The 25481-nt window shown below is 39.0% G+C and overlaps 1 protein-coding gene and 1 long non-coding RNA gene across 2 annotated transcripts in view; one reads left to right on the top strand and one right to left on the bottom strand.

Moving 5' to 3' along the window:
- Window positions 1–25481, bottom strand: part of LOC147357958 (uncharacterized) — a 53376-nt gene that overhangs the window by 11969 nt on the left and 15926 nt on the right. The window lies entirely within an intron of this gene.
- On the top strand, window positions 4838–25055 carry LOC147357960 (tripartite motif-containing protein 5-like). The gene is made up of 8 exons (XM_086338406.1): window positions 4838–5023; window positions 9578–10058; window positions 10797–10892; window positions 11440–11670; window positions 21252–21274; window positions 22643–22743; window positions 23020–23046; window positions 23261–25055. The coding sequence occupies exons 2-8, from the start codon at window positions 9639–9641 to the stop codon at window positions 23848–23850; spliced, it is 1488 nt and encodes a 495-aa protein (XP_086194532.1). The 5' UTR covers window positions 4838–5023; window positions 9578–9638; the 3' UTR covers window positions 23851–25055.

The raw sequence follows: 25481 nt of genomic DNA, 5'->3' as shown, positions 1-25481 counted from the left end.
ATTGACCTAGGATAGCAAAGGAGCAAGCTTTTCTCTGAGAAGTATATGTTATAAATTAGAGCAGACTACTATACAGCGTCTACATCAAATTATAGAAGGGTAGTACCTTGTCCTGGTGGAATGACAAAGCATATAAACTGGGAATGGTATATATATACACACTCATACACACATGTACATGTGTACACATACATATAATTATGTGTATAAATATACATATATACATAGAGTATCTTTATCCCAGTAAATCTTCAAAAATTTCACATGAAGAACAAGTTCCTATCAGGTCATGAAAGGAATACATAAACTTATGAGGTACATCCAATATTTCATGGCTAACAGTGCAGAAGACAGGATGATTAGCCCTAGGACTGCGTTTCTCCAGCACGGGTGCTCTTTCAGTAGAATACTCCCCAAGAAAAGGTAGAAGTCAGATTCCCTAGGATGTGGAGTACGAGGGAGAGCCATTAATGAAGCAAGAGCAGGTCATGGTAATGGCTAAAACTAAGTTGAGCTATTTCATAGCAGGGTCCTCTTACAGGTCACATATTATAGTTGGGGAACACTGTGGACAGTTAAGAGCTTGGGCTTTGAAATAACAAAATTTTATTATCATACTGCTGCTGCTAAGTTACTTCAGTTGTGTCCGACTCTGTGTGACCCCATAGACAGCAGCCCAGCCCTTATTAAAATTAAATAGATTCAGTTTTCCATAAGAAATAAAAGTACTAAGACTTACCTTATAGGCCTATTGTGGGAATTAAATAATAGAATATTTGTAATAACTTAATCTCCCAGCATATAAGCACTGATCTAAACTGATATCAATTAATTTTCTTTGTGGGCTTCCCTTGTAGCTCAGTTGGTAAAGAATCTGCCTGCAGTGCAGGAGACCCGGGTTCAATCCCTGGGTTGGGAAGATCTCCTGGAGAAGGTAATGGCAACCCACTCCAGTATCCTTGCCTGGAAAATCTCATGGACAGAGGAGCCTGGTGGACTGCAGTCCATGGGGTCGCAAAGAGTCGGGCACGACTGAGTGACTAACACTAATTAATTTTCTTTGTGACTAGAAATGCATGTTAAGAATGAATAGGAGCTTACTTTTTTTTTTTTTTTTCATTTTTAAACACGTTTATTTAAACAACAAGATGCTTGACTAGTAGAGAAAACGATCCAGGATTCATTTCTTTTAGAGTAATTTATCTCTGCTTAAAGACAGATCGCTCTACATGTAACAGCTATGTACAAAAAGTTATAAAATTGTTCATGGTTTTACAGTGATAAATGAAAAACATTAAAATTCTCCAATGAAACAAAGTATACAAGAATTTTTATGTTCTTCTTTTTTGTTGTTGTTGTTAAACAGTGAGAGCAAAATAACTTACTGGAATACAAAGATAAGAGGTGATGGGCCTGCCACTAACGGAGAAAAGGGGGTATTTTCAGAGAATCAGTATTTTTCCCTATCCCGTCTCCATTTGATGCTGAGCAAAACATACCATTGGCCATTCAGTTTAAAAAAATGCAACATGCTTGTGCACACACACCAGTTACTTCAAGTACAATAAAGGAATGGGTACGAGGGAAACTAAAGAATGGAGAAACTATACTGTAGTAGTCAGGATGTGGTGGGAGAAAACTGTCGTTTTCTAACTGACAATGTCTTCTTGGTCTGGAGGAACAGAATTCTGGAGTAAAGTAGCAGGTTCCCTTTTTAGTAGACACTTCCTTCCTGCTGCTGGAATATGTCAATAGTATCTTCATCTTCCATCTCCGACTATGCAGGTGTGTTTGTTTCATTGATTAGCTGCCCATCAAATTGGAATCTGATCTGCCCCATTGATAAATCTTGTCATTCACAATAGGCTTTTATTAGTTTACTACGCGGTGTATATAGGGTAAGGGAGTTAGAGAAGGTGAAGTTCAGAAAAAGAATGAGACCGGTACTTTATAGGAACAGATCACCTTTAATGAGACGAGAAGAGGCAGCAGTCCGATTAGTGAGCTAATGCACTAACTCAAGAAAAGAGTAAGTATATATAGGCATATATGTGGAAATCAACTGTCTTAAGGGGGCCTGTTTTCTCCAAGGTTGTTCGGATTAGTTATCTCTTAAATGGCTGGGGCAAGGTATTCTGGAGATTGGCCAGAGGCAGGGACTAGCTGGGAGCTGGGCGTAATCTACCTTAAGGTCCATGTTTTCTTCAGGTGAGAGAGTTCTTTGTTTTGCAAAGAGTGGTGGGGAGAACCCAGAGCGGGGTTTTAACTCCTGGCTGTTTTGAGCCGTGTAACTCTCCTTCAGTGTATGTATGCCTCTTAATCTTAAACCACACCACAGAGCCATCCTGCCCCACCACCTACAAATTAATATGATTGATGTTCTCAGTCTTTTGAGCCGTGTAACTCTCCTTCAGTGTATGTATGCCTCTTAATCTTAAACCACACCACAGAGCCATCCTGCCCCACCACCTACAAATTAATATGATTGATGTTCTCAGTCTTTTGAGCCGTGTAACTCTCCTTCAGTGTATGTATGCCTCTTAATCTTAAACCACACCACAGAGCCATCCTGCCCCACCACCTACAAATTAATATGATTGATGTTCTCAGTCTTGACATCTTCCTTGGGCTTTTTGTCTACCATGTCGAGGACTGCTGTCTCCTCAGCTTCCGCTTCACAAAAAAGGTACGAGGTCCAAACTCAATGAGCACACAAGCAGCACCAGAAGTGGAAGAAGAAACGATAATCTACTTTAAACATTAGTAACTTTACTTTGCTTTGATAAGGAATAACTTGATTTGGGACTTTACCGGTAGTCCAGTGGTTAAGAATCCACCTTCCAATGCAGGGTACAAGGGTTCTATGCCTGGTCGGGGAACTAAGATCCCACATGCCATGGGGCAACTAAGCCTGGCACAGCAACTATTAAGCCTGTGTGCTCTGGAGCCCATGCACCACACTAGAGAGAAGCCACGTGCTGCAACAAAAGAGCCCTCATGCCTCGGGGAAGATCCCACATGCCACAGCTAAGACCTGATGCAGTCAGATACACAAATTCACATTAAAAAGAATAACTTGATTAAGGAATCACAAATCATTTTGTATATTTACTTTTTCTTAAATCTTTAAATACTTTTACTTTAAAGATAGTTTTCTGAATTTACAATTCTATATTGTTATTTATTTTCTGTAAACATCCTATTTGATTCTACTACTTAATACTCTGCTGTCAATCACATGGGCTCTTTTATGGTGGTTCAGTTCAGTTCAGTCACTAAGTCATGTCCGACTCTTTGTGATCCCATGAACTGCAGCACACCAGGCCTCCCTGTCCATCACCAACTCCCAGAGTCTACCCAAACCCATGTCACTGAGTCAGTGATGCCATCCAACCATCTTATCCTCTGTCATTCCCTTCTCCCCCTGCCCTCAATCTTTCCCAGCATCAGGGTCTTTTCCAATGAGTCAGCTCTTGGCATCAGGTGGCCAAAGTATTGGAGTTTCAGCTTCAACATCAGTCCTTCCAATGAACAACCAGGACTGATCTCCTTTAGGATGGACTGGTTGGATCTCCTTGCAGTCCAAGGGACTCTCAAGAGTCTTCTCCAACACCACAGTTCAAAAGCATCAATTCTTTGGCGCTCAGCTTTCTTCACAGTCCAACTGAGAGGGTAACAGGCAGGAAGGACAGGGATCTCCAAATGGAGGAAATAGCCTGCAAGTGTCAGACATTTTTATCTCTCTTAAGCGGCAGGAGGAAACAAACTAGTGATATTTTTTCCTTCTCTATACAAATTTAAAAGGAGGTTTCTCTTCAAATACTGTGTTGCCATAAGGACACCTGGTTTCACCTGAAGTTAACTATTCTCAAACCTAGAGATAACCAATGCCTTTTTCTTATGGAAATGTTTGTCTTAAGCTATGCTAATGTACTATGCATTTACCCCCAAACTCGGTCTTCAAGTCGGTTCTGCTTCTTGGCTCAGAACCTGCAGGACAAACCAGTTTGCTATACTCAGATATAGTTCCCCTAATCTATGTAAATGAAACTATTTGTATGGGGGAAGGTAGCTTGCTGAGTCCACACATCTAATTCTGTTCTCATCTGGAAATGACACCGACACAGACACACCCAGAAACCATGTCTGACACAAATGACCAGTCAGTGTTAACACACAAAATTAGCCATAAAACTAATTTTCCTGCTTCATTTTGTAAGACTCTAAGGATTATATGATAAACAGCATTAGATGACATTGTCCAACAAATAACCCTCCTACAGTTTCCTCTTTTTCAACCTATTTAGGAAAAGTCTCATTTTAGCCATATAGCATCCAGCTTCTGAATGTCAGTGTCAATGAACTAGCCACTCTGTGATCACCCCTCTGACTGACAACCTGAGTGATTTCAGATTTGTTGAGCCATTTCCTCCAACATGACCTAATAAGGCAGACTGTCCATATTCACTTACTTAAGCTGGTGGACACAGGCCAGGGGAGAGCATGCCAGTGTTATTGCCTCAGGGGAGCTCTCAGTGTGGGTCTTCACTGGGGAAAAGGGGGTACTTTACTCCCTCCTCCTGACAGCTCCTTAATATGCAACAAGACACGGTGAGTGTCTGAAACTGCATTGCTTATGAAGCCTGATTTTCCAAAGGATTTATTATTTTGAAGAGACTTAAGAACAGCTTCTAGGAGAAGAGCTGAGAAAAGAATAAAATGTACTCACTGACCCACCAGGCTCAGGAGTAAAAGCCTTGTTTCCTCACAGTGTCCTAGTTAGACACCTCTTACTGGTCTATAGCTTCTCTCCTTTCTCGCACATACTCCACCCTCTAGAATTTAGCTTTCATTTTCACTTGTCATCTATTAGAGATCTTAGTGGAGGTCAGGCGCTGGTGTTTTGAGTGAATCCTGAACACATCTGCCTGTCTTCACAATTTCTGCATTAGGATGTGAGGATTGCTGAGTGGTTTGTGGAGGGAAGAGTTTGAAAGACACAGAAAAAACGAAATCTGCTTGGGTGAGTTTCATTTGCTGTCTAGAAGCCGTTCTAAAAGAGGAAATGGCCCAGCCTGCAGGCTTCCTGGTTAGAGTGCTGGCTAAAGATCAGTCTGTGGGAGGTAGAGTCATACAATAAGGGAGGTTGGAAGAAGAAATCGGCTTTGTTTGTCCCTCAAAGGGACTGTATTTCTCTAGGCTGAATCTACCCATCAGTTCAGTTCAGTTCAGTCGCTCAGTCGTGGCCGACTCTTTGTGACACTGTACAGGAGACAGGGATCAAGACCATCCCCATGGAAAAGAATCCACCCATATCACCTTCCTATTTTGTAAGTTTGAATCGCACGTGCAGAGAACAGCCAGAATCTTTGATTTTTCAGAGGTAGAAAGACCTCCTTCAACAACAGGTCAAAGACCAAGGTGGTCTTTCAGTTCTGATGTTTTAATTTCTAACTGTAAAAATGCAATATTTCGGCATGGCTGTGTAGAACATTTCTTCATCACTTTGGTCTGCCTGTGCTCAGGCGTCTGATGGTGTGCCAGCTGGTTGGCCCTGCAGTCTGTTATGTATTCATTCATCCAGACACAGGGAACTGCTGCAGTTCCTTACGTCACTAACCTGCCCCTCCTTCTCCTTGAGGAGGATCTGCCACCCAGAACTAGCTCAGCTGAGAGATCAGGGGCAAGAGGAACATGTGGGAATAATTTCCAGAAGTGGCATCAGGAAATATCCAACTTTTAGTAACAATGACATCTAACTTTAAATGTTAAAAAGTTGATTTAATGCACTTGATTGGTGTTAATGATATTAAAAAGATGTCTGAGAAGTATCATAAGACCATGAGGAAAGTCAGTTAGAGAAGTCTTTGTAGTTCCTCCCCTCCTCCTTCTTACAGAAGTTCCATCTTAATCCCCATTTCCCAGACATGGGACACAAGACAAGTCTCTTTTCTCACCATGACTTTCCAGCTTCTGACCAAATCTTATTTCTTCAATGTTGACTTTGGAAATTATCATCTCTACTACATATTACTTGTTGCTCTCTCAGCTATAGTCAGTTTTAGAATCTTGTCTCCTGAGCTCACACAGTTCACCTGTCAGGCCAAAAACTACAGAATTTTAGAATTGATTTGTTAGTTTACTGTTTCAGGTTTTATTTTGCTAGCATCACAAGGAATTTATGGTGTATAATAATAGATGACTGCCTGGGAAATAAAACAAAGCAAAATTCCATTTTCCAAGTCTACTTAGGAAAAGTGACCCCTTTTCATATAACATCCATAATCCGTGGCTTTATCCTTAGAGAAACAGTTTTACTGGAATCACAAAAGAAGAAAGTTCTATATATAAATTTACTTCTAGGAACTTTGCATAACTATTTTCTTTTTATGTCCTTTTTGTTTATCTATAGTTATTTCCTCTGAGGAATTTTATCTCTGTGCTCAGATGTGAGAAAAGCAACCTGTAAGATTCAGCCACCTGACACCATGGCAGCCAAGTGGCCTAAAGTTTTATGAGGCAAATGCTGTCATGTTCCTACATCTATCTCTCTGATTGCATTGGAGCCCTTGGGCCACTGCTTAGGGAGAAGTCGAGGGGTGGGTTCAGCCTTCATGTATAGAGACTAGTTCCTTCCATGTCAGTTGTGCTGCATCAACTTTGACGTATTAGCTCTTTGGAGCCCTGAAAGGAATATAAATTCTGCAGCCTCATGGCTGAATGCTTGCTCTGTATCTCCTGTCTCTATATGCTTTTGGTGCATCTCAAAACTGGTTGGATGGAAGAGAAATAGCCTGCCATTGAAGTTTTATTTCCTCCTGCCACTTGAGGACCTCTGGCCTCCCTATCAAGGCTATTAATACTCTCACCACCAGATTTACTAAGCTTAGCTGGAGGTGTCAGGACAGGAGACACAACACCGGGCATAAGTGCCTCAGGTGAGCTCTCAGAGATGATCCTTACAGGAGGTGCATTATCCCCATCATCTCAGCTGTGTAAGGAACCACACTAGATGGATGTGTGTGAACCCACCACAGGTGAGATAAGCCTAGAGAATTGATTACCTTGTAAAAAGACCACGAGCACCAGTTTTCAGGTCCCTAAAAGAAACATATTTGATGATGATAGTCACAATCTCCTTGTGAAAAATGAGGTATATTCTAACCAATTGTGTTTATTTAAGAACTATATAATGCCTTCCTAGTCCCAAATGCAGTTTATATCAGACTAATTGTGTTATCCATAATGTATTCTTGAAAGGCTGCAGAACTTCTACTCAGTTGTAATCCAATAGGTTTCCCAGAAAACAACACACACACACACACTCACACAGACTCAGGAGAATTGTAGCCAGTATTATCTTTATAGGAAGAAAGAGCCCAGACCTGATGTTAACCGTTGTTACTACATATCTAATCTAAAACAGAATCCTGCCTTTTTATCTCTCACTCTCATATGCTGCCCTGCATTCCCCTCATCACCCTGTTCTCAAACTATCATCATCTCTCTCCTGAGCAGCTGCATCCTACCTGATCTTCCTAATTCCACACTGGGTCCATCCAACACTTAACAGCCCAAGGTCCCAACTGGTCATGCCCCTACTCCTCTCTGACGGGAAAACATTGATAACTTCTCCTGACTCTTGGAGGTGGGTCTGCAAATGTTACAAATGCTAGGAAGTGTCATAGTTAATGTCACTGCAGCCTCTTGTGATATCAAGGGCCTGGCACTTTTCTGTGCTCCTGTCACACTGGCCTTTTGAAACCTATATAAGAGGTTGTGTCTTCAAGGAACAGGTCATTTCCTACACCTAAAATGTTTATACTCTCTTTACTTCCATGTTTCCTTCATCTTCCTTGAGTTCAGCCTTTATGTTTTCAAGTTGGAATTCTTGGATAACTCCCCCCCCCCTTTTTTTACCCCTATTATTTGATCTCTGATAAACATATATGTCTCTATAGTGGTATCTTTATATCTGATCTTTTGCATATATAAGACTGAATTTTTATTTACTACTACTTTCCAGGTGAGTATCAAGTTTACAATGGTCTAAATCATCTTTTTGAACTCATCTTACTGTGTATGGATATTAATCCAGTTGCCAGCACATAATTCTTCATCAACAATAATTAGATGAATAATATGACCTAATATTTTGAGATTTTTCTTCTCAAGACTGACATTCATTTCATCTACGTTTATATATTTTTATATATCTAACTTCTGTTATTCTATGAGTCTGTTTATACTAACTCCCTCCTCACCATCATACACATACTTCTTTTAGACTCCTATCAATGCTCCTAGGAATATTTCTGGGCCAAAGGGAAATCAATATGTACACACTCAAAACTTTGTAGAACTATCCAGCTGGTTTGGATTTCTTCATTTCCACACACCCCTTCACATTGCTCTGAATATTAATTGGGTCCATGAAGTAACTTCTGTTTGTCTCAGATTAACTCAGTGGGGTAGAAGACAGGCCTCTGAAAGGGTGCCATCAATATATTAGGTTCAACCCATTCAGTGTATTAAAGATGCATGATCTTTGTAAGTCACTGGCTGTATTTACTCATCTGATGAAGGATTTGCTCTTATCACATGTATAAACACATTATAATATACTATGTCATAATAATATGGGAGATCATTGCAAATGTCCAGCAGTTAATGGCAGTTGCTACTGCTGCTGCTGCTGCTAAGTCGCTTCAGTCGTGTCCGACTCTATGCGACCCCATAGACGGCAGCCCACCAGGCTCCCCCGTCCCTGGGATTCTCCAGGCAAGAACACTGGAGTGGGTTGCCAGTGGTTACACATAAATTGTTTAGTTAGAGCAGTTCTTTGTGATGAAAGAACATCAGGAAAGAGTTTACCAAAGCATAAGAGAGAGTCATACTGATATCAGGGGAAGCGTTTCATATTGAGAGAAGAGTGGATATAAAATCCCAAAGACATTAAGTGATTTTAGCCTTTTGATACTGCAGACACTTGGGCATGGGAAAGAAAAATCAGGATGGATGGTGTGTCATACAAGTATCTTAGTAAAAAAGGCTTCAGGTCATACTTCTGTTGCTGCTGCTGCTGCTAAGTCGCTTCAGTCATGTCTGACTCTGTGTGACCCCGTAGACGGCAGCCCACCAGGCTCCCCTGTCCCTGAGATTCTCCAAGCAAGAACACTGGAGTGGGTTGCCATTTCCTTCTCCAATGCATGAAAGTAAAAAGTGAAGTCACTCAGTCATGTCTGACTCTTAGCGACCCCATGGACTGCAGCCTACCAGGCTCCTCCGTCCGTGGGATTTTCCAGGCAAGAGTACTGGAGTGGGGTGCCATTGCCTTCTCCTATACTTTTGTTAAGTAACATTATATAATAAGAATCATTAAATTTACTGAGCTGATAGTAAAGCATTAAATTATGAAATGTCCTTTTGACTTGGTAGCCAAGATCCTTTCCTTGTTTCTCCATGTTTTCTGTCCTTCAATAATTTGATCTTGGCCTGTATTTGATTTATAAGCAATTAGTACCATGTTTTTCTACCTTTCTTACTCTGTTCCCTTTTATCCTTCCCAATCCTGTAGCAATCTGTGAGCAAGAGAACCCACAGAAGTCAGGACAGGTAGGAGAAGGTGAGCAGGTGCTATGGCTTCGGAAAAATTGGTGAGCCTACAGGATGAGGTGACCTGCCCAATTTGCCTGGAACTTCTAACAGAACCCCTGAGCCTTGACTGTGGCCACAGTTTCTGCCAAATCTGCATCACTGCAAACAGCAATGAGTCCCTGACTGGCCAAGAAAGGGCGAGAAAGTGCCCTGTGTGCAGAATCAATTATAAATCTGGAAAACTACGGCCTAATTGGCACCTGGCCAACATAGTGCAGAGGGTCAGGGAGGTCAAACTGAGCCTGGAGGAGCAAGAGAAACATCTCTGTGCTCACCATGGAGAGAAACTCCTGCTCTTCTGTGAGGAGGATGGGAAGGTCATTTGCTGGCTTTGTGAGCGGTCCCAGGAGCACCATGGTCACCCTACATTTCTCATGGAAGAGGTCGCCCAGGAGTACCAGGTAAGAGACCACAACGGAGAAAAAACAGGGTAGAAAATTGTAGTTGATTAGAACTGTCTACTTTACATTGGACTTTAATTACCTAATCACCATGAACCTGGGGCCTGTGATTTTTTTTTCTTCCTGTGCTCACCTTCTGATGTCTGAGGACATAAATGTACATTTTTACAATTACAAAGTAATAACCCTATACACAGACTCTTAGCCTAGAAGTATACATCCATGTACCTTGTGCTAATACGTAGAGATTGGTGCCCAAGGGAAGCTTTCCTTAACTCTTTGAACAGGAGAGGTAACTAGGACACCGGGTGGATTGAAATGTAAGCTATTTCCTTGTTGCAGGATCAGGTTTCTTCTTAAACAACCAGTCTTCTCTAGGTGAGAGGATGGTGACTTTTATCTCTTCAGTCTTGTAGAACACATTCCCCACCTCAGGTCTTCTTCCAAGTGAAAGTGAAGTCACTCAGTTGTGTCTGACTCTTTGCGACCCATGGACTATAGCCCACCAAGCTCCTCCATCCATGGGATTCTCCAGGCAACAATACTGGAGTGGGTTGCCATTTCCTTCTCCAGGGGATCTTCCCAACCCAGGAACAAGTAATAGAGTCTAATTGCTGTTCTCAGTTTCTGTAAAGCATATTCTCTTTGGAAATCAGGCTCATTTCTCCTCCATTTATCCTCTACAGTGATGTTAGGAAAATCCATAGCTTGACTGTGATGTGATTCTTTTCTCAACAGAAGAAACTCCAGGCAGCTCTGGAGAGGCTGAAGCAGGAGCAGCAGGAAGCTGAGGAGTTGGAGTCTGACTTCAGAGAAGAGATTGCTGCCTGGAAGGTAGGAGGAGACACTTCCTGAAGGAGTTAGATATCTGGGCAGGACCTTAGGTTGATCACAAGGAGCTACCTTCCTATTTGTTCCCAGACAGTTAAGTCATTTGACTAGTCCTTTTCTTCACTGCTTCCCTGATAAGAGTGGGTGCTGAAAAGTGAACATAAAGCAAATGAACATAGATATTGGAAAGGAGGTATTCTTTTAGAGGAACTCTCTGGTGGGGATGACTAGGGAATTTCATGTTCCATTCTTGACATATTCATTAGCCTTTGACTCTTCTGAAAAAGACATCTGACAATGGCTAACGGTTCTATCCTCAGTGTTTGCCTTTTTGGCAGAGGTTGGTTGGTGGGGGTCAGAAGCAATGCAGGGAGGCATGAGAATTCTGAGTAGATGTGTGAAGGCTGGAATCCTTTTGGCTCTTGGTTGTCCTTAACAATGCAGACTTGGAGGCATTATTTTGAAATGTGATAGAGAGAAAAAAAAAAAAAAAACCAAAGTCAGCTTCTCTAAAAATTGTTTTCTTCCTCTCTCTCTCTCATTACTGAAGAATCAAACACAACATGAGAGACAAAATGTCCAGGCAGAGTTTAAAAAACTGAGAGAAATCCTGGACAGTGAGGAGAGGAAGGAACTACAAAAGCTGAAGGCTGAGGAGACAGCTATTCTGTGTACCATGGCAAACTCTGAGAACGAGCTGGTCCAGCAGAGCCAGTTGGTGAGAAATCTCATCTCAGATATAGAGCATCGTTTGCAGGGGTCAACAATGCAGATGCTGCAGGTAAGAGTTGGGAAGAAGCCCTAGCATCTAAGACACAAGAAAAATGAAGGCAAAGTTTCCATCGCTTTCAAGTTGCTGTGCTCCTTCTGGTGCTGTCACTCACCCGCATCCTTCACTCCTTGTAACCATAAGTTTGTTCTCTAAGTCTGTGAGTCTGCTTCTGTTGTGTAAATTGTTCATTTGTATCTTTTTGAAAAGATTCTGCATGTAAATGTTAGCCTATAATATACGCTATATTATATGTCTGATTTCACTCATATGACCATCTCTAGTTCTATCCATGTTGCTGCAAATGGCATTGTTTCATTCTTTTTAATGGCTAATATTCCATTGTACATATGTATCACATCTTTATTCATTCCTTGGTTAATGGACATTTAAGTTGTTTCCATGTCTTGACTATTGTAAATAGCACTGCAGTGAACACTGGGCTATGTATCCTTTCAGATCATATTTTTCTCCAGGCATATCCCTAGGAGTGGCCTCGCAGGATCATGCTGCTGCTGGTGCTAAGTTGCTTCAGTTGTGTCCTACTCTGTGTGAGCTCATAGACGGCAGCCCACCAGGCTCCACCGTCCCTGGGATTCTCCAGGCAAGAACACTGGAGTGGGTTGCCATTTTCTTCTCCAATGTATGAAAGTGAAAAGTGAAAGTGAAGTCGTTCAGTTGTGTCCGACTCTTAGCGACCCCATGGACTGCAGCCTACCAGGCTCCTCCATCCATGGGATTTTCCAGGCAAGAGTACTGGAGTGGGGAGCCTTGGATCATACGGTAGCTCTATTTTCAGTTTCTTAAGGAACCTTTATTGGCCTCACCTATTTACAATCCCATCAACTGTGTAGAAGGGTTCCCTTCTCTCCACTCAGTCTCCAACATTTATTGTTTGTGGGTTTTTAGATACTGGCCATTCTAACTGGTGTGAGGTGATTTGCGTTTCTCTAATAATTTTGATTTGCATTTCTCTAATAATTAGTGATGTTGAAAATCTTTTCAAATACCTCTTGGCTATCTGTATGTCTTCTTTGGAGAAATGTCTATTTAGGTCTTCTGCCTGTTTTTTGATTTGGTTATTTGTTTTGATGATATTAAGCCACATGAACTCTGTAAATTTGGAGACAAATCCCTTATAAGTCACATCATTTGCAAATATTTTCTTCCAATCTATGGCTTGTCTTTTCATTTTATTTAAAACTGTTGAATTTGATTAGGTTCCATTTGTTTATTTTTGTTTTTATTTCCAGTACTCTGGGAGATAGATCCAAAAAACATATTGCTGTGATTTTTGCCAGAGAGTGTTCTGCTGATGTTTTCCTTTAAGTGTTTTATAGTGTTTCACTTCATATATACATTCTTAATATATTTTGAGTTTATTTTTGTGTGTGGTGTTAAGAAGTGTTTTAATTTCATTTTTACATGTAGTTTTCCAGTTTTCCCAGTTTGGTGGTTTCCCTTCCTCTGCAATTTTTTGGAACAGCTTCAGGATTGTCAATAACTTTTCCCCATTCACATGTCAGCACATCTGGTCCTGGACTTTGTGCGTTGGATTTTTTCAGTCACAGCTTCAATTTCAATACTTGTGACTGGTCTGCTTGTCTTTTCTATTTCTTTCTGGTTAAGTCTTGGGAGATACCTTTCTAAGAACTCGTCCATTTCTTTGAGGTGGTCCATTCTATTGGCATACAGTTCCTTGTAGTAATCTCATGATTCTTTGTATTTCTATGGTATCAGTTGTAACTTCCTTGGTGGCTCAAACGGTAAAGCATCTGCCTACAATGTGGGAGACCCAGGTTCAATCCCTGGGTCGGGAAGATTCTCTGAAGAAGGAAATGACAACCCACTCCAGTACTCTTGCCTGGAAAATCCCACGGACAGAGGAGCGTGGTAGGCTACAGTCCATGGGGTTGCAAAGAGTCGGACATGACTGAGTGACTTCACTTTCACTTTCAGTTGTAACTTCTCCTTTTTTATTTCTAATTTTATTGATTTGAGTCCTTTCCCTTTTTTTCTTGATGTGTCTGGCTAAAGGTTTATCAATTTTGTTTATCTTTTCAAAAAGAATCAGCTTTTAGTTTTATTGATCTTTGCTATTGTTTTCTTTGCCTCTACTTCATTTATTTCTGCTCTGACCTTTATGATTTCTTTCCTTCTACTAACTTTAGGTTTTGTTTGTTCTTCTTTCTCTAGTTCCTTTAAGCATAAGGTTAGGTTGTACATTTGAGAATTTTCTTGTTTCCTGATGTACGATTGTATTGCTATAAACTTCTTTCTTAGAACTTCTTTTGCTGAATCCTGTAGTTTTGGATATTATTGTCCTTTTATTTTCATTAGTCTCTGGGTACTTTTTTATTTCCTCTTTGATTTCTTCAGTGGTCCCATTGGTTGTTTAGTAGCATATTGCTTAACCTCCACAGATTTTTGGTTTTTGTGTTTTTTTTTTTTTCTTATAGTTTATTTCTAATCTCATAGCATTGTGGTTGGAAAAGATGCTTTATATGATTTTAATTTTCTTGAATTTACTGAGGCTCACTTTGTGGCACAGTATGTGATCAATCCTGAAGAATGTTTCATGTGCACTTGAGAAGAATGTGTATTTTGCTGCTTTGGATGGAATGCTCTATAATATCAATAAGTCCATCTGGCCTAATGTGTGATTTAAAACCTGTGTTTCCTTGTTGATTTTCTGCCTGAATAATCTGTCCATTGGTGAAAGAGGGGTGTTAAATTCCCCTGCTATTATTGTATTAACTGTCAGTTTCTCCCTTTTTGGCTATTAGTATTTGCCTTATATATTGAGGTGTTCCTATGTTGGGTCAATATATTTTTAAAATTGTAATATCAACTTTTTGGATTGATCCCTTGATCATTATGTAGTGTCTTCCTTTATCTCTTATAACAATATTTATTTTAACATCTATTTTGTCTTACATGACTATTACTACTACAGCTTTTTTTTTAAATTTCCATTTCCATGGAATACCTTTTTCCACAAACTGAGAAGTTCCAGATGTAGTAGCTGGGTTTAGAAAAGCCAGAGAAACCAGAAATCAAATTGCAAACATTAATTGGATTATAGAGAAAATTACAGAATTCTAGAAAAACATTTACTTCTGCTTCATTGACTGTGCTAAAGGCTTTGACTCTGTGGATCACAACAAATTTTGGAGAAATCTTTAATGATATGGAATACAAGACCACCTTACCTGCCTCCTGAGAAACATGTATGCAAGTCAAGAAGCAGTAGTTAGGACCAGGCATGGAAAAACAGACTGGTTCAAAAATCGGAACGGAGTACATCAAGGCAGTAATTATCATCCTGCTTATTCAACTTACATGCAGAGTACATCATGCAAAATGCTGGACTGTATCACTCACAAGCTAGAAATCAAGATTGCTGAGAGAAATATCAACAATCTCAGATTTGCAGATAATACCACTCTAAAGCAGAAAGTGAAGAGGAACTAAAGATCCTCTTGATGAAGGTGAAAGAGGAGAGTGAAAAAGTTGGCTTGAAACTCAACATTCAAAAAACTAAGATCATCACATCCACCTCATCATCACTTCATGGCAAATAAAAGCAGAAAAAAAAATGGAAGCAGTAACAGATTGTATTTTCATAGGCTCCAAAATCATTGTGGACAGTGACTTCAGTCATGAAATTAAAAGACATTTATTCCTTGGGAAAAAAGCTATGACAAACTTAGGCAGTGTATTAAAAAACAGAGACACCACTTTGCCAACAAAGGTCCATAGGGTCAAAGGTATGGTTTTTCCAGTAGTCATGTACAGATGTGAGAGTTGGACCATAAAGAAGACTGAGTGCTGAGGAATTGATGCTTTTGAATTGTGGTGCTGGAGAAGACTCTTGAGAGTCCCTCTGATTGCAAGGAGATCAAACCAGTCAGTCATACAGGAAATCAACCCTGATTATTCATTGGAAGGACTGATGCTGAAGCTGAAGCTCCAATATTTTGGCCACCTGATACAACCAGCCAACTCATTGGGAAAGACCCTGATGCTGGGAAAGATTGAAGGCAAAGTGAGAAGGGGAGTGGCAGAGGATGAGCTGGTTAGGTAACAACATTGACTTGGTGGACAAGAATTTAAGCAAACTCCGGGAAATTGTGGAGGACAGAGGAGCTTGGCGTGCTGTAGTCCATGGGGTCCCAAAGAGTCAGACATCATTTAGCAACTGAATATCAACAACAATCTTTTTCCATCCCCTCACTTTCAGTCTGTATGTGTCCCTAGATCTAAAGTGAGTTTCTTGTAGACAGCATACATATGGGTCTTGTTTTGTGTCCATTCAGCCAGGTTATGCCTTTTGTTTGGAGAGTTCAATCCATTTACATTTAAGGTAATTATTGATATGCTAGTTCCCATTGTCATTTTCTTAATTGGTTTTGTTTTTGTAGGTCTTTTTTCTTCCCTTTCTCTCTTATTCTCTTCTGTGGCTTGATGAACACTTTAGTGTTGTGTTTGGCTTGCTTTTTCTTTTTTGTGTATGTATCTATCATAGTTTTGGTATTTGCTGTTCTTGAGACGTTTTCATACAGCAGTATATATACTTACAAGGCTTTTCAGACTGCTGATCTCTTTCCTGCCTAGACAAGTTCCTTTAGCATTTGTCGCAAAGCTGGTCTGGTGGATGCTAAATTCCCTTAGCTTCTGCTTTTCTGTGAAGCTCTTTATATCTCTGGCAAATCTGAATGAGATCCTTGCTGGGTAGAGTGTTTTGGTTGCAAGTCCTTTAAATATATTGTGCTACTTCCTACTAGCCTGCAGAGTTTCTGTTGAAAAATCATCTGATAACATTATGGGAATTGCCTCATATGCTATTTGTCATTTTTCTATTGTTGCTTTTAATATTTTTTCTAGCTTTTAATTTTTGTCACTTTGATTACTATTTGCCTTGGCATGTTCCTCCTTGTGTTTATCCCGCCTGGGACTCTCTTTGCTTCCTGGACTTAGGTTGCAGTTTCCTTTCCCAGGTTAGGGAAATTTTCAGCAGTTATCTCTTCAAATATTTTCTCAAATCCTTTCTTTCTTTCTTTTCTATCTGGGACCCTTAAAATGAGAACAGTTGTGCATTTAATGTTGTCCCAAAGGTTTCTTAAACACTCATAATTTTTTGTTGTTGCTGTTTTTCTTTATTCTGTTCTGCAGCAGTGATTTCCCTCACCCTGTCTTCCAGGTTGCTTATTCATTCTTCTGCCTCAGTTATTCTGCTATTGATTCCTTCTAGTACAGACTTCATTTCAGATATTGTATTCTTCACCCTTATTTGTTTTTTAGTTCTTCTAGGTTTTTGTTGAACATTTCTTCCATCTTCTTGATCCTTGCTTCCATTCTTTTTCCAAGATCCTGGATCATCTTCACTATCATTATTCCGAATTCTTTTTCTGGAGGTTGCCTATCTCCATGTCACTTAGCTCTTTCTCTGGGGTTTGTTCCTTCAGCTGGGACATATTCTTCTGTTGTTTTATTTTTTTTCTAACTTTCTCTGATTGTTGTTTCCATTCTATAGGCTGATGGATTGTAGTTCTTGCTTTTGCTGTCTGTCTTCTGGTGGATGAAGTTATCTAAGTGCTTTGTGCAAGCTTCCTTATGGGAGAGACTGGTGGTGGGTGGAACTGAGTCTTATCCCTCTTGTGGACAGGGCTAGGGATACTGGTGGCTTCCAGGAGAGCTCACTCCAATGAGTGCCAGTGTCTTTGCCACAATGAAAAGCCATCCTGTGCTTCTGCAGGAGGCCTAGCAAGTAGATCTCACCCAATCTCTTATGGGGTCACTGCTTTTTCTCCCTTTAGTCCTGGTGCATACAAGATTTTGTGCATACACTCCAAGGGTGGAATTTCTGTTTTCCTCAGTCCTGTGAAATTTCTGTGATGAGACTCCTTTGGCTTTCAAAGTCAGATTCTCTGGTGACTCCTCCATTGCTGGACCCCAAGGCTGGGAAGCCTGACCTGGGCTCAGAATTTTCATTCCTGTAGGATAACTTCTGTAGTTTTTTTTTTTCCCCCAGTTTGTGGTTTGCCCACCTGTTGTGTATCAGATTTTATTTCATTGCAATAGCACGCCTCCTCCCATCTCACTGTGTTTTCTCTTTTATCTTTGAATATAGAGTATCTTTTTTGGTAGGTTCCAGCATTTTTTTTGTCAGTGGCTATTGAGTAGTTGCGATTTTGGTGGTCTCTCAAGAATAGGGTGAGTACACACCCTTCTACTCCACCATCTTGAGACCAATCCCCTAGAAACAGTTTCTTAGGCCCATATATGGTTTTCTTTATTTGTATGTGTGTATATATTTGTGCACATGTGTGCAGGGGGAGCTGTTGATTTAATTTACTATTCCTTTCTTAATTTTTTGAAGTGAAAATTTAGACCACTGATTTGAAACAAGCTCTTTTGATACAGTATTTAATGGCAAAGTACATTTAATTAACTAATTGTATTTCACACATTTTGATTGTTTTATTTTTGTTTCCATTCACTTTGACTTATTCTCAAATTTCCTTTTCAGTTCTTTTTTTAATTTTCTTTTTAAAATTTTGATTCTGTGTTAAATCTAGGGTATTTTAAAGTGTGTTGTAAATGAGAAAATGCTTACTGATTTCCAAGTTTCACTCTCTTGAGGATTTCAAAGTTAATCTTGTCAAAATCAAAGAACACACATCTTTATTATTTTAAACTTTTATGTTTATTGTTACTTTTTATGGCCTAAAATATTGTATATCTAGAAAAATTTTTATTATGAATTTTAAAAGATTATATGTTTCTCATTTATATGGTAAAATGGGCTATAGACATTAGTTAGGTCTAGTTGGTTGGTAGCATTGTCCATGTCTTCTGTAAATTTTAATGTTTTCATATAAGCTGTTCTCTCATTAGTGAGAGTGAGTTATTAACATCTGCAACTGCTATTATTGAATTGTGTGTTTTTCAATAAACAATTATTGAATTGTTTTTTCAAAGCAAAATTTTTGTTTTTGCTTTGAGTATTTTGAAGCTCTGCTGTTAGGCACATACACATTTATAATTGTTGTATATTTTTGATGAACTGAACCTTTATAATTATAAAATTGCCCTTATGTCTTTTCATAATATATATCTTAAAGTATGTTTTCTTTAATATTAGCATAAATATTTGACCTTTTTTTTATTACTGCTTGCATGATATATATTTTTCTATCTTTTTACATTTTCCCTTTTTGTGCCTTGACTATGTCTCATGCAAATAACAATAGGTGAATTTTGCTTTTTATACAGGTCAACAATCTCTGATTTCAATTGCTTCATTAATACATGAAATTTAAAGCATTTACTAATACACTTATATTTAAATTTGCTCTTTTGCCATTTGCTTTCTATTCAGCTCAGTTCAGTTCAGTCACTCAGTCATGTCCGACTCTTTGCGACCCCATGAATCACAGCACGCCAGGCCTCCCTGTCCATCACCAACTCCCAGAGTTCACTCAAACTCATGTCCATCGAGTCGATGATGCCATTCAGCCATCTCATCCTCTGTCCTTCTCCTTCTGCCCCCAATCCCTCCCAGCATCAGGGTCTTTTCCAATGAGTCAACTCTTTGCATGAGGTGGCCAAAGTATTGGAGTTTCAGCTTCAGCATCAGTCCTTCCAATGAACACCCAGGACTGACCTCCTTTAGAATGGACTGATTGGATCTCCTTGCAGTCCAAGGGACTCTCAAGAGTCTTCTCCAACACCACAGTTCATCAATTCTTCATCAATTGAAGCATCAATTCTTCAGCACTCAGCTTTCTTCACAGTCCAACTCTCACATCCATACATGACCACTGGAAAAACCATAGCCTTGACTAGATGGACCTTTATTGGCAAAGTAATATCTCTGCTTTTGAATATGCTATCTAGGTTGGTCATAACTTTCCTTCCAAGGAGTAAGTGCCTTTTAATTTCATGGCTGCAATCACCATCTGCAGTGATTTTGGAGCCCCCCAAAATAAAATCTGACACTGTTTCCACTGTTTCCATCTATTGCTTTCTATTACTATATGGATATTGTAAGTTTCATTCTTTTCTTTCTCTTTAGCTAGTTTGTTTTGTGTTAAACAGATATTTCTAGTATAAAATTTTAGGTCTGACTGTATTTTTTTAGTTTTTGTCCTAATGGTTGGTGTAATATATACAATATGTTTCCTGCCTTATATAATCTATTTCAGACTGATACTAACCTAGTTTCAGTAAAACTAGAAACTGTTTCATTACCTTCAGCAACAACACAAAAATATTTGCTCTTTAATGTGGGTAACTAATCCTATGCAGTTACCTGTATTCAGTTGTCTGAATGCCTGTAGGCATACAAGCATTATTATAACTGGGAGAAGAAACTCTCTTTTCTTCTGGAGTTTATATCAGGAGGTTTATGTTTCCTTCATAAACTTGGAAAAAGAGTCATTAGGGGCTGAATAAATAGAATTAAAGAAAGATTCTGGCCAGATTCTGAGAATAATGTTCGAGCTTCAGAATTAAACTATGATTAAAGTTGCAACTGCCACCCTAATTCCTTATTCTTTCTCTTCTTATTCTAGTTTTATTTGATTTCTTTGTCATATACACAAAAGAGCCCTAATACAAAGAGTTTTTTTTTTTTTTTTTGAAACTCAGCTGTTCTAGTTTTTGGTGACATGGAAGTAAATCTTTAGTAAAAGAGATCAAATAAAGTAACAGATACCTGTTCAAACAAATAAAACAGTAAACATGATGATTAATACAATTAGATGGTAAAAACTGTTAAGGACTGGATTGAACAGACTCAGCAGAGACTAAAGTGCAGATAAATGCACGAGTACTTGTACAGTAAGTGTGTATTGGTAGCATTATGAAAATGGTGTACAAGAGATGAGACAATTTAGTTGGTGAATAATAAGTTATATATTAGACATCCTACATTATTGATTCCTGTGGCTTATTTACTACTGAATAAATTAATATAAGAGACAAAGTTGAGTAAAAAAGAAAGAGTTGGAAATCAACTGCACATATATGGATGCTGAATTTAGGGAATAGAAGAGATCACTAAAACAGAGCTCATAAAATGAGAAAAGAGAAAAATTTTTCAGGCTTTTCCTGAAAAGCTTATATTGATATATATGTTTGCTCGTACTCTCAACAAAAGCCATCTACATAGCTTGAGGAATATTAAGATTATGATTTCATTTCTGATTCTCTAAAGCTTGGTTTAATGCTTGGTGTACAATAGTGTCCACAGTCCAGTTGAATAAATGAAAGAACAATGAATTATTCAAATCACCTCATGGGGAACCAGAATTACAGGCCTCTTGTTTCTTCCATAAATATGTCTCATCTCCAGATACTAGAAGCTTCATACTTCCACAAGGGTTGAAGCTTTTTTACATTTTTGGAAACCTGACAACATCACATGAATCTCCTAGAATTATGGGCCTCACTCTTGTCTTTACTTTTTGGCTCTCACATTGAGAGCATTTCTATTCCCCAAATCAGGATTTGATGGGGATGTGATTAAGCTTTGAAAGTGGGGGAACCTATTACTTCTTGACTCACATTTTCTCTTTTCTCACTAGGATGTGAATGACATCTTGAAAAGGTATGTGTGACAGACCAGAGATGGTCCATTTATGCTGTGAAAATAAAAACCCTAGACATAGCTGGTGACCAGTTAGAATAAAACAATGTTCAGGGCTGAAAAAATGGGGTGTAGGTTTACCTTAAATTTCTATTCACAAATCATGGCTAGATTGTTCTATAAATCACTGAGAGTGAAACAGATTCTATAGTAGGGAATTTTGCTTGTGGAAAGTTGCAGAGTTAGGGTGAATAGTAATATTAGGATAAGGAATTGCACTGTCAGACTCCACAAATATTTCATTCACACTATGTCATTATGCAACTCAGGTTCCCATATTTAATTGTGCTTATCATGGGAAGTTTGAGTCTTCTTCATCTGCCAAGTACCCAGAACTGGAAACAACTTCTTTATATTTGAATTTCTTCCCTGGGTATGTTAGAACAGGTCCTTGTATATCTTTCTGTTTAGATTTCCAAAAGCACATGTGGGCCTTAGGCTAGACTTGAAAGTCAGCATCTTTGTGTCTGAATTTGCACACCTACACGATAGCCTCAAGCTGTTCACAAACACATGAAAATCAGGTCACTATTAGTTTAGTATTCATAATGGCTTTTTCTTCAAGGGTGTTTGTCTCTGGAGAACCTGAAATCTCAGCATATTCTCCTTATCAAGAAACAGCCTTTGAAGATTTGAGGATTCTAGACAGTGTTCTCATTCTTGATTTGCCTAGAACACCCAGGAGCCAGATCCTGTTACCTCAATTTTCTGACATTTTTCTTGGAAATACATATCTACGTAGTGACTTTTCCACAAACTGATTTTTTTGAGATACCAAATATTTATCTTGTTAAATTAATTATTTCATATAATTTCCTATGTCTGTGCATGTTAAGTCACTTCAGTTGTGTCCAATTCTTTGCGACCCTATAAGCCCAACAGGCTCCTCTGTCTATGGAATTCTGCAGGCAAGAATACTGGAGTAGGTTGCCATGCCCCCCTCCAGGGAATCTTCCTGACCCAGAGATCAAACCCATGTCTCTTACGTCTCCTGCATTGGCAGGTGGGTTCTTTACTACTATTGCCACCTGGGAATCCCATAATTTCATATGATTTCTAGGAAATAGGCAAAGGTTAATGATTTCATTATAGAAAAAAGAGACTGTCCTTCTGAGAGGTCAAGACCATCCCAAGTCACACAGAGGGTAACTGGCAAGATGGACATGAGCACATTACTTTTGTCTCCAAGGTCAGGCATCCACTCTCTACCTCCCCAAGGTCTGCAGGGAAGACAGTTCAAGTGCATCAATGGGGTGAAAATTTTGAAAGTCTGTGGTTTTAGAGGGATAAATAGTGAGAGATGTGAACATCAATTTTTGTCATCCCTAGGAGTAAGACTTTGACTCTGAAGAAGCCAAAACCTGTTCCCAAAGAACAGAGAAGTGTGTTTCGAGCTCCTGATCTGAGAGATATACTGAGAGTGTTTAATGGTGAGGAGTGCTACCCAAGTGGGTCTTTGGGTTTTTTGTGATGGAGGAAAAATGGAGAGGAGGCTCCAGTTTCTCGGTGTGGATAAAGACAGCAAAGCCCAGATACTATGTGCTTATGATGTGGTCATCTTATGATGAGTGACAAGAGATGTGGTTTTATCCTATCTTTCACCAGTTCACTACCTCACCATAGCCCTTCCCCTAATTTGAAAGAAAATAGATGACAGGACTGAATCTTTTTCTTATATTTAATATTGTGGATTTTTAACATTTCAGGGCTGAGATATGTGCAACGCTACTGGGGTAAGGAGACATCACAGTGTCATCAACCCCCCCTTTCTCATTATCTTTTAGAATTTTTCATTGTCTAGTAGACCTCATGTTTTAAGACCCATGTTTTCCCTCCCAATACACACAATGTATTGTCTTTCCACTAAAGTTATTCTAATATAGTTTTTAAAATGTCTGAAATAAAACTACATCATGGCCCTCACATAACCCTCTAAATTTTCAACAGTTCATGTGACCCTGAGTCATACAACAGGTAATCGAAATATCGCCATTTCTGCTGATCGAAGACAAGTGACATATGTGTACAAAGACCAAGGAAATAATCCACGTTGGAAACAAGTTTATGAAGATTATGGTGTCCTGGGATCCCCAGTTATCAAATCAGGGAGACATTACTGGGAGGTAGACGTGTCAAAAAAACGTGCCTGGATCCTGGGGGTATATGGTGAAAAACACGTTGAATATAATACAAAGTTACCCCTTAAAGCTGATGGAAATCATCAAAATGTTTACTCAAGATGCCAACCTAAAAATGGCTACTGGGTCATAGGGTTAAGTTATGGTTCTGTATATAATGCTTTTGATGAGTCTTCCTCCTCAGATCCCATGATCTTAACCCTCTCCCTAAGTGTTCCTCCTCATCGTATTGGAATTTTCCTAGACTATAGTGCTCGCACTCTCTTATTTCTCAATGTCACAAACCACGGGTTTCTCATCTATAAATTCTCTTCATGTTCCTTTTCTCAAAAAATATTTCCGTATTTCAATCCTATGACCTGTAATGTCCCCATGAATCTGTGCTCGCCAAGCTCTTGAACCTTCTCACATCCACCTCTCTGTAGTGCCTCTTACTATGAGTGGATCTAACACATCTGAGCTTATCTGCACCATTTTTACCTTTTTTCCTTACTGCCTCCCCTTTCTTCCATTCGAATGTCCTTCATTCATCAATAGGGTTTACAGTTTGCATTGTGTCATATTTTCCACAATATCATGTTTGCATTAGGAGAAAATCTGAATTTACCATTTTTCATCCACCAAGGGAAAATGACTGATTCCCCATAAAGAAAGAGTAGTATCAAGGCAGCACTTCTGACAAATTTTCACAATCTTATTTCCTCTGCCACTGACTGAGATGATGAAGAAAAGCTTCTCAATAACTGTTGCGTATTATTGAGGACCTATTGTAGGAGTCATTCATAAACAGATGCATCTTAAGCAGTGTCACTGTTTAACTATCATGTTTCTTATTCATCAAGAAATTAACTAGACAATATCATAGCTCATATGTACTAAGAGTGTAAGTTTTGTGTCCAGAGTATCTGAGTTCAACTCCTTTCTCTTCATATTATTAGCAGCGTAACCTAGAATAATATCCCTAAAAGCTGTCTTTATTTTCTTAAAGTAATCTTAATTTTAAAAGCCACACCATACACAAGATCATTGTCAGAAGATAAATGCTATCACATAGAGAGTGTCTAAGTGTCTCAACTTAATAATAAATACTCTATCTATTAATTAATGAAAACTATGACTTTTCTCTCAGTGTCTCATTCAACAGATTTGTGTCTTCTGGGACACAAGGGTTCTCTCTACTAATATCTAATTTTTCATATCCTAGGTGCCTCTTTGTTGCTGTTAAGACTATTCTAACTTTTCTGTCATAGAAAAGTATGTACATATGTGTGTGTGGGATCACAGTTAAAATTTTATTATGATTTTGATGTTGCTACATTCAGGCTCTTATAAAGCAAACTATATGGAATCCAGTTCCTCACTTACAAAAAGATTATACAGAATTTACATAATTACTATTGTGAATATGAAATTGTAAAATCTTTTTAATAAGTTCTTTAACTCCTAGGACAAAAGTGGTAGTAAAATGTGTCATATATTCATTCTGATTCCCTCTCACTGTGACTGAAATAAATCATTTTCAGAATACATACTGCTTTATTTTCAACATTATTACCCTTCCAGTTTTAAGAAATACAATAAATTAAAGAATGACATTTTATTTAGATTTTGCCTAATTGTAAAATGTTCCTGTGTAGCTGCTTCATTTTATTTTTTAAAAAAATTCTGCACTGATCCTTTTTCCTTGAAATTAGATTTCAATTTGGGTTCTGTTTCCCCAGCTTAGAATCCGCCTGTAATGCAGGAGACCTGGGTTTGATCCTGGGGTTGGGAAGATCACCTGGAGAAGGGAAAGGCTACCCACTCCAGTATTCTGGCCTAGAGAATTCCATGGACTGGCCTAGAGAATTCCATGGACTGTATAACTGTATAGTTATATATCACAGAGTTGGACACAACTGAGCAACTTTCACTTTCATTTCCCCCAGCTTTACAAAGCTATCATTTATTGTGATACATTAGGACTCAGAAGTATAATTGTGGAATTTCTTCACAATGATGTAGGTAGGTGTTTTGTGTGCCCTGGTCAA

This window comes from Bos grunniens, chromosome 15, assembly GCF_055505025.1.
Source record: "Bos grunniens cultivar Pamir isolate PY7600 chromosome 15, Bosgru_T2T1.0, whole genome shotgun sequence".
NCBI classification, from domain to species: Eukaryota; Metazoa; Chordata; class Mammalia; order Artiodactyla; family Bovidae; genus Bos; species Bos grunniens.
The sequence above is the reverse complement of the archived record's forward strand: the minus strand, read 5'-3'. Positions and strand labels throughout refer to the sequence as shown.

Coding starts and splice junctions, on each gene's coding strand:
- LOC147357960 (XM_086338406.1), top strand. CDS start 9,639: ATGGCTTCGGAAAAATTGGTGAGCCTACAGGATGAGGTGACCTGCCCA. Junction 10,059..10,796: donor AGGTCGCCCAGGAGTACCAG/GTAAGAGACCAC, acceptor TTTTCTCAACAG/AAGAAACTCCAGGCAGCTCT. Junction 21,275..22,642: donor GTGAATGACATCTTGAAAAG/GTATGTGTGACA, acceptor TGTCATCCCTAG/GAGTAAGACTTTGACTCTGA.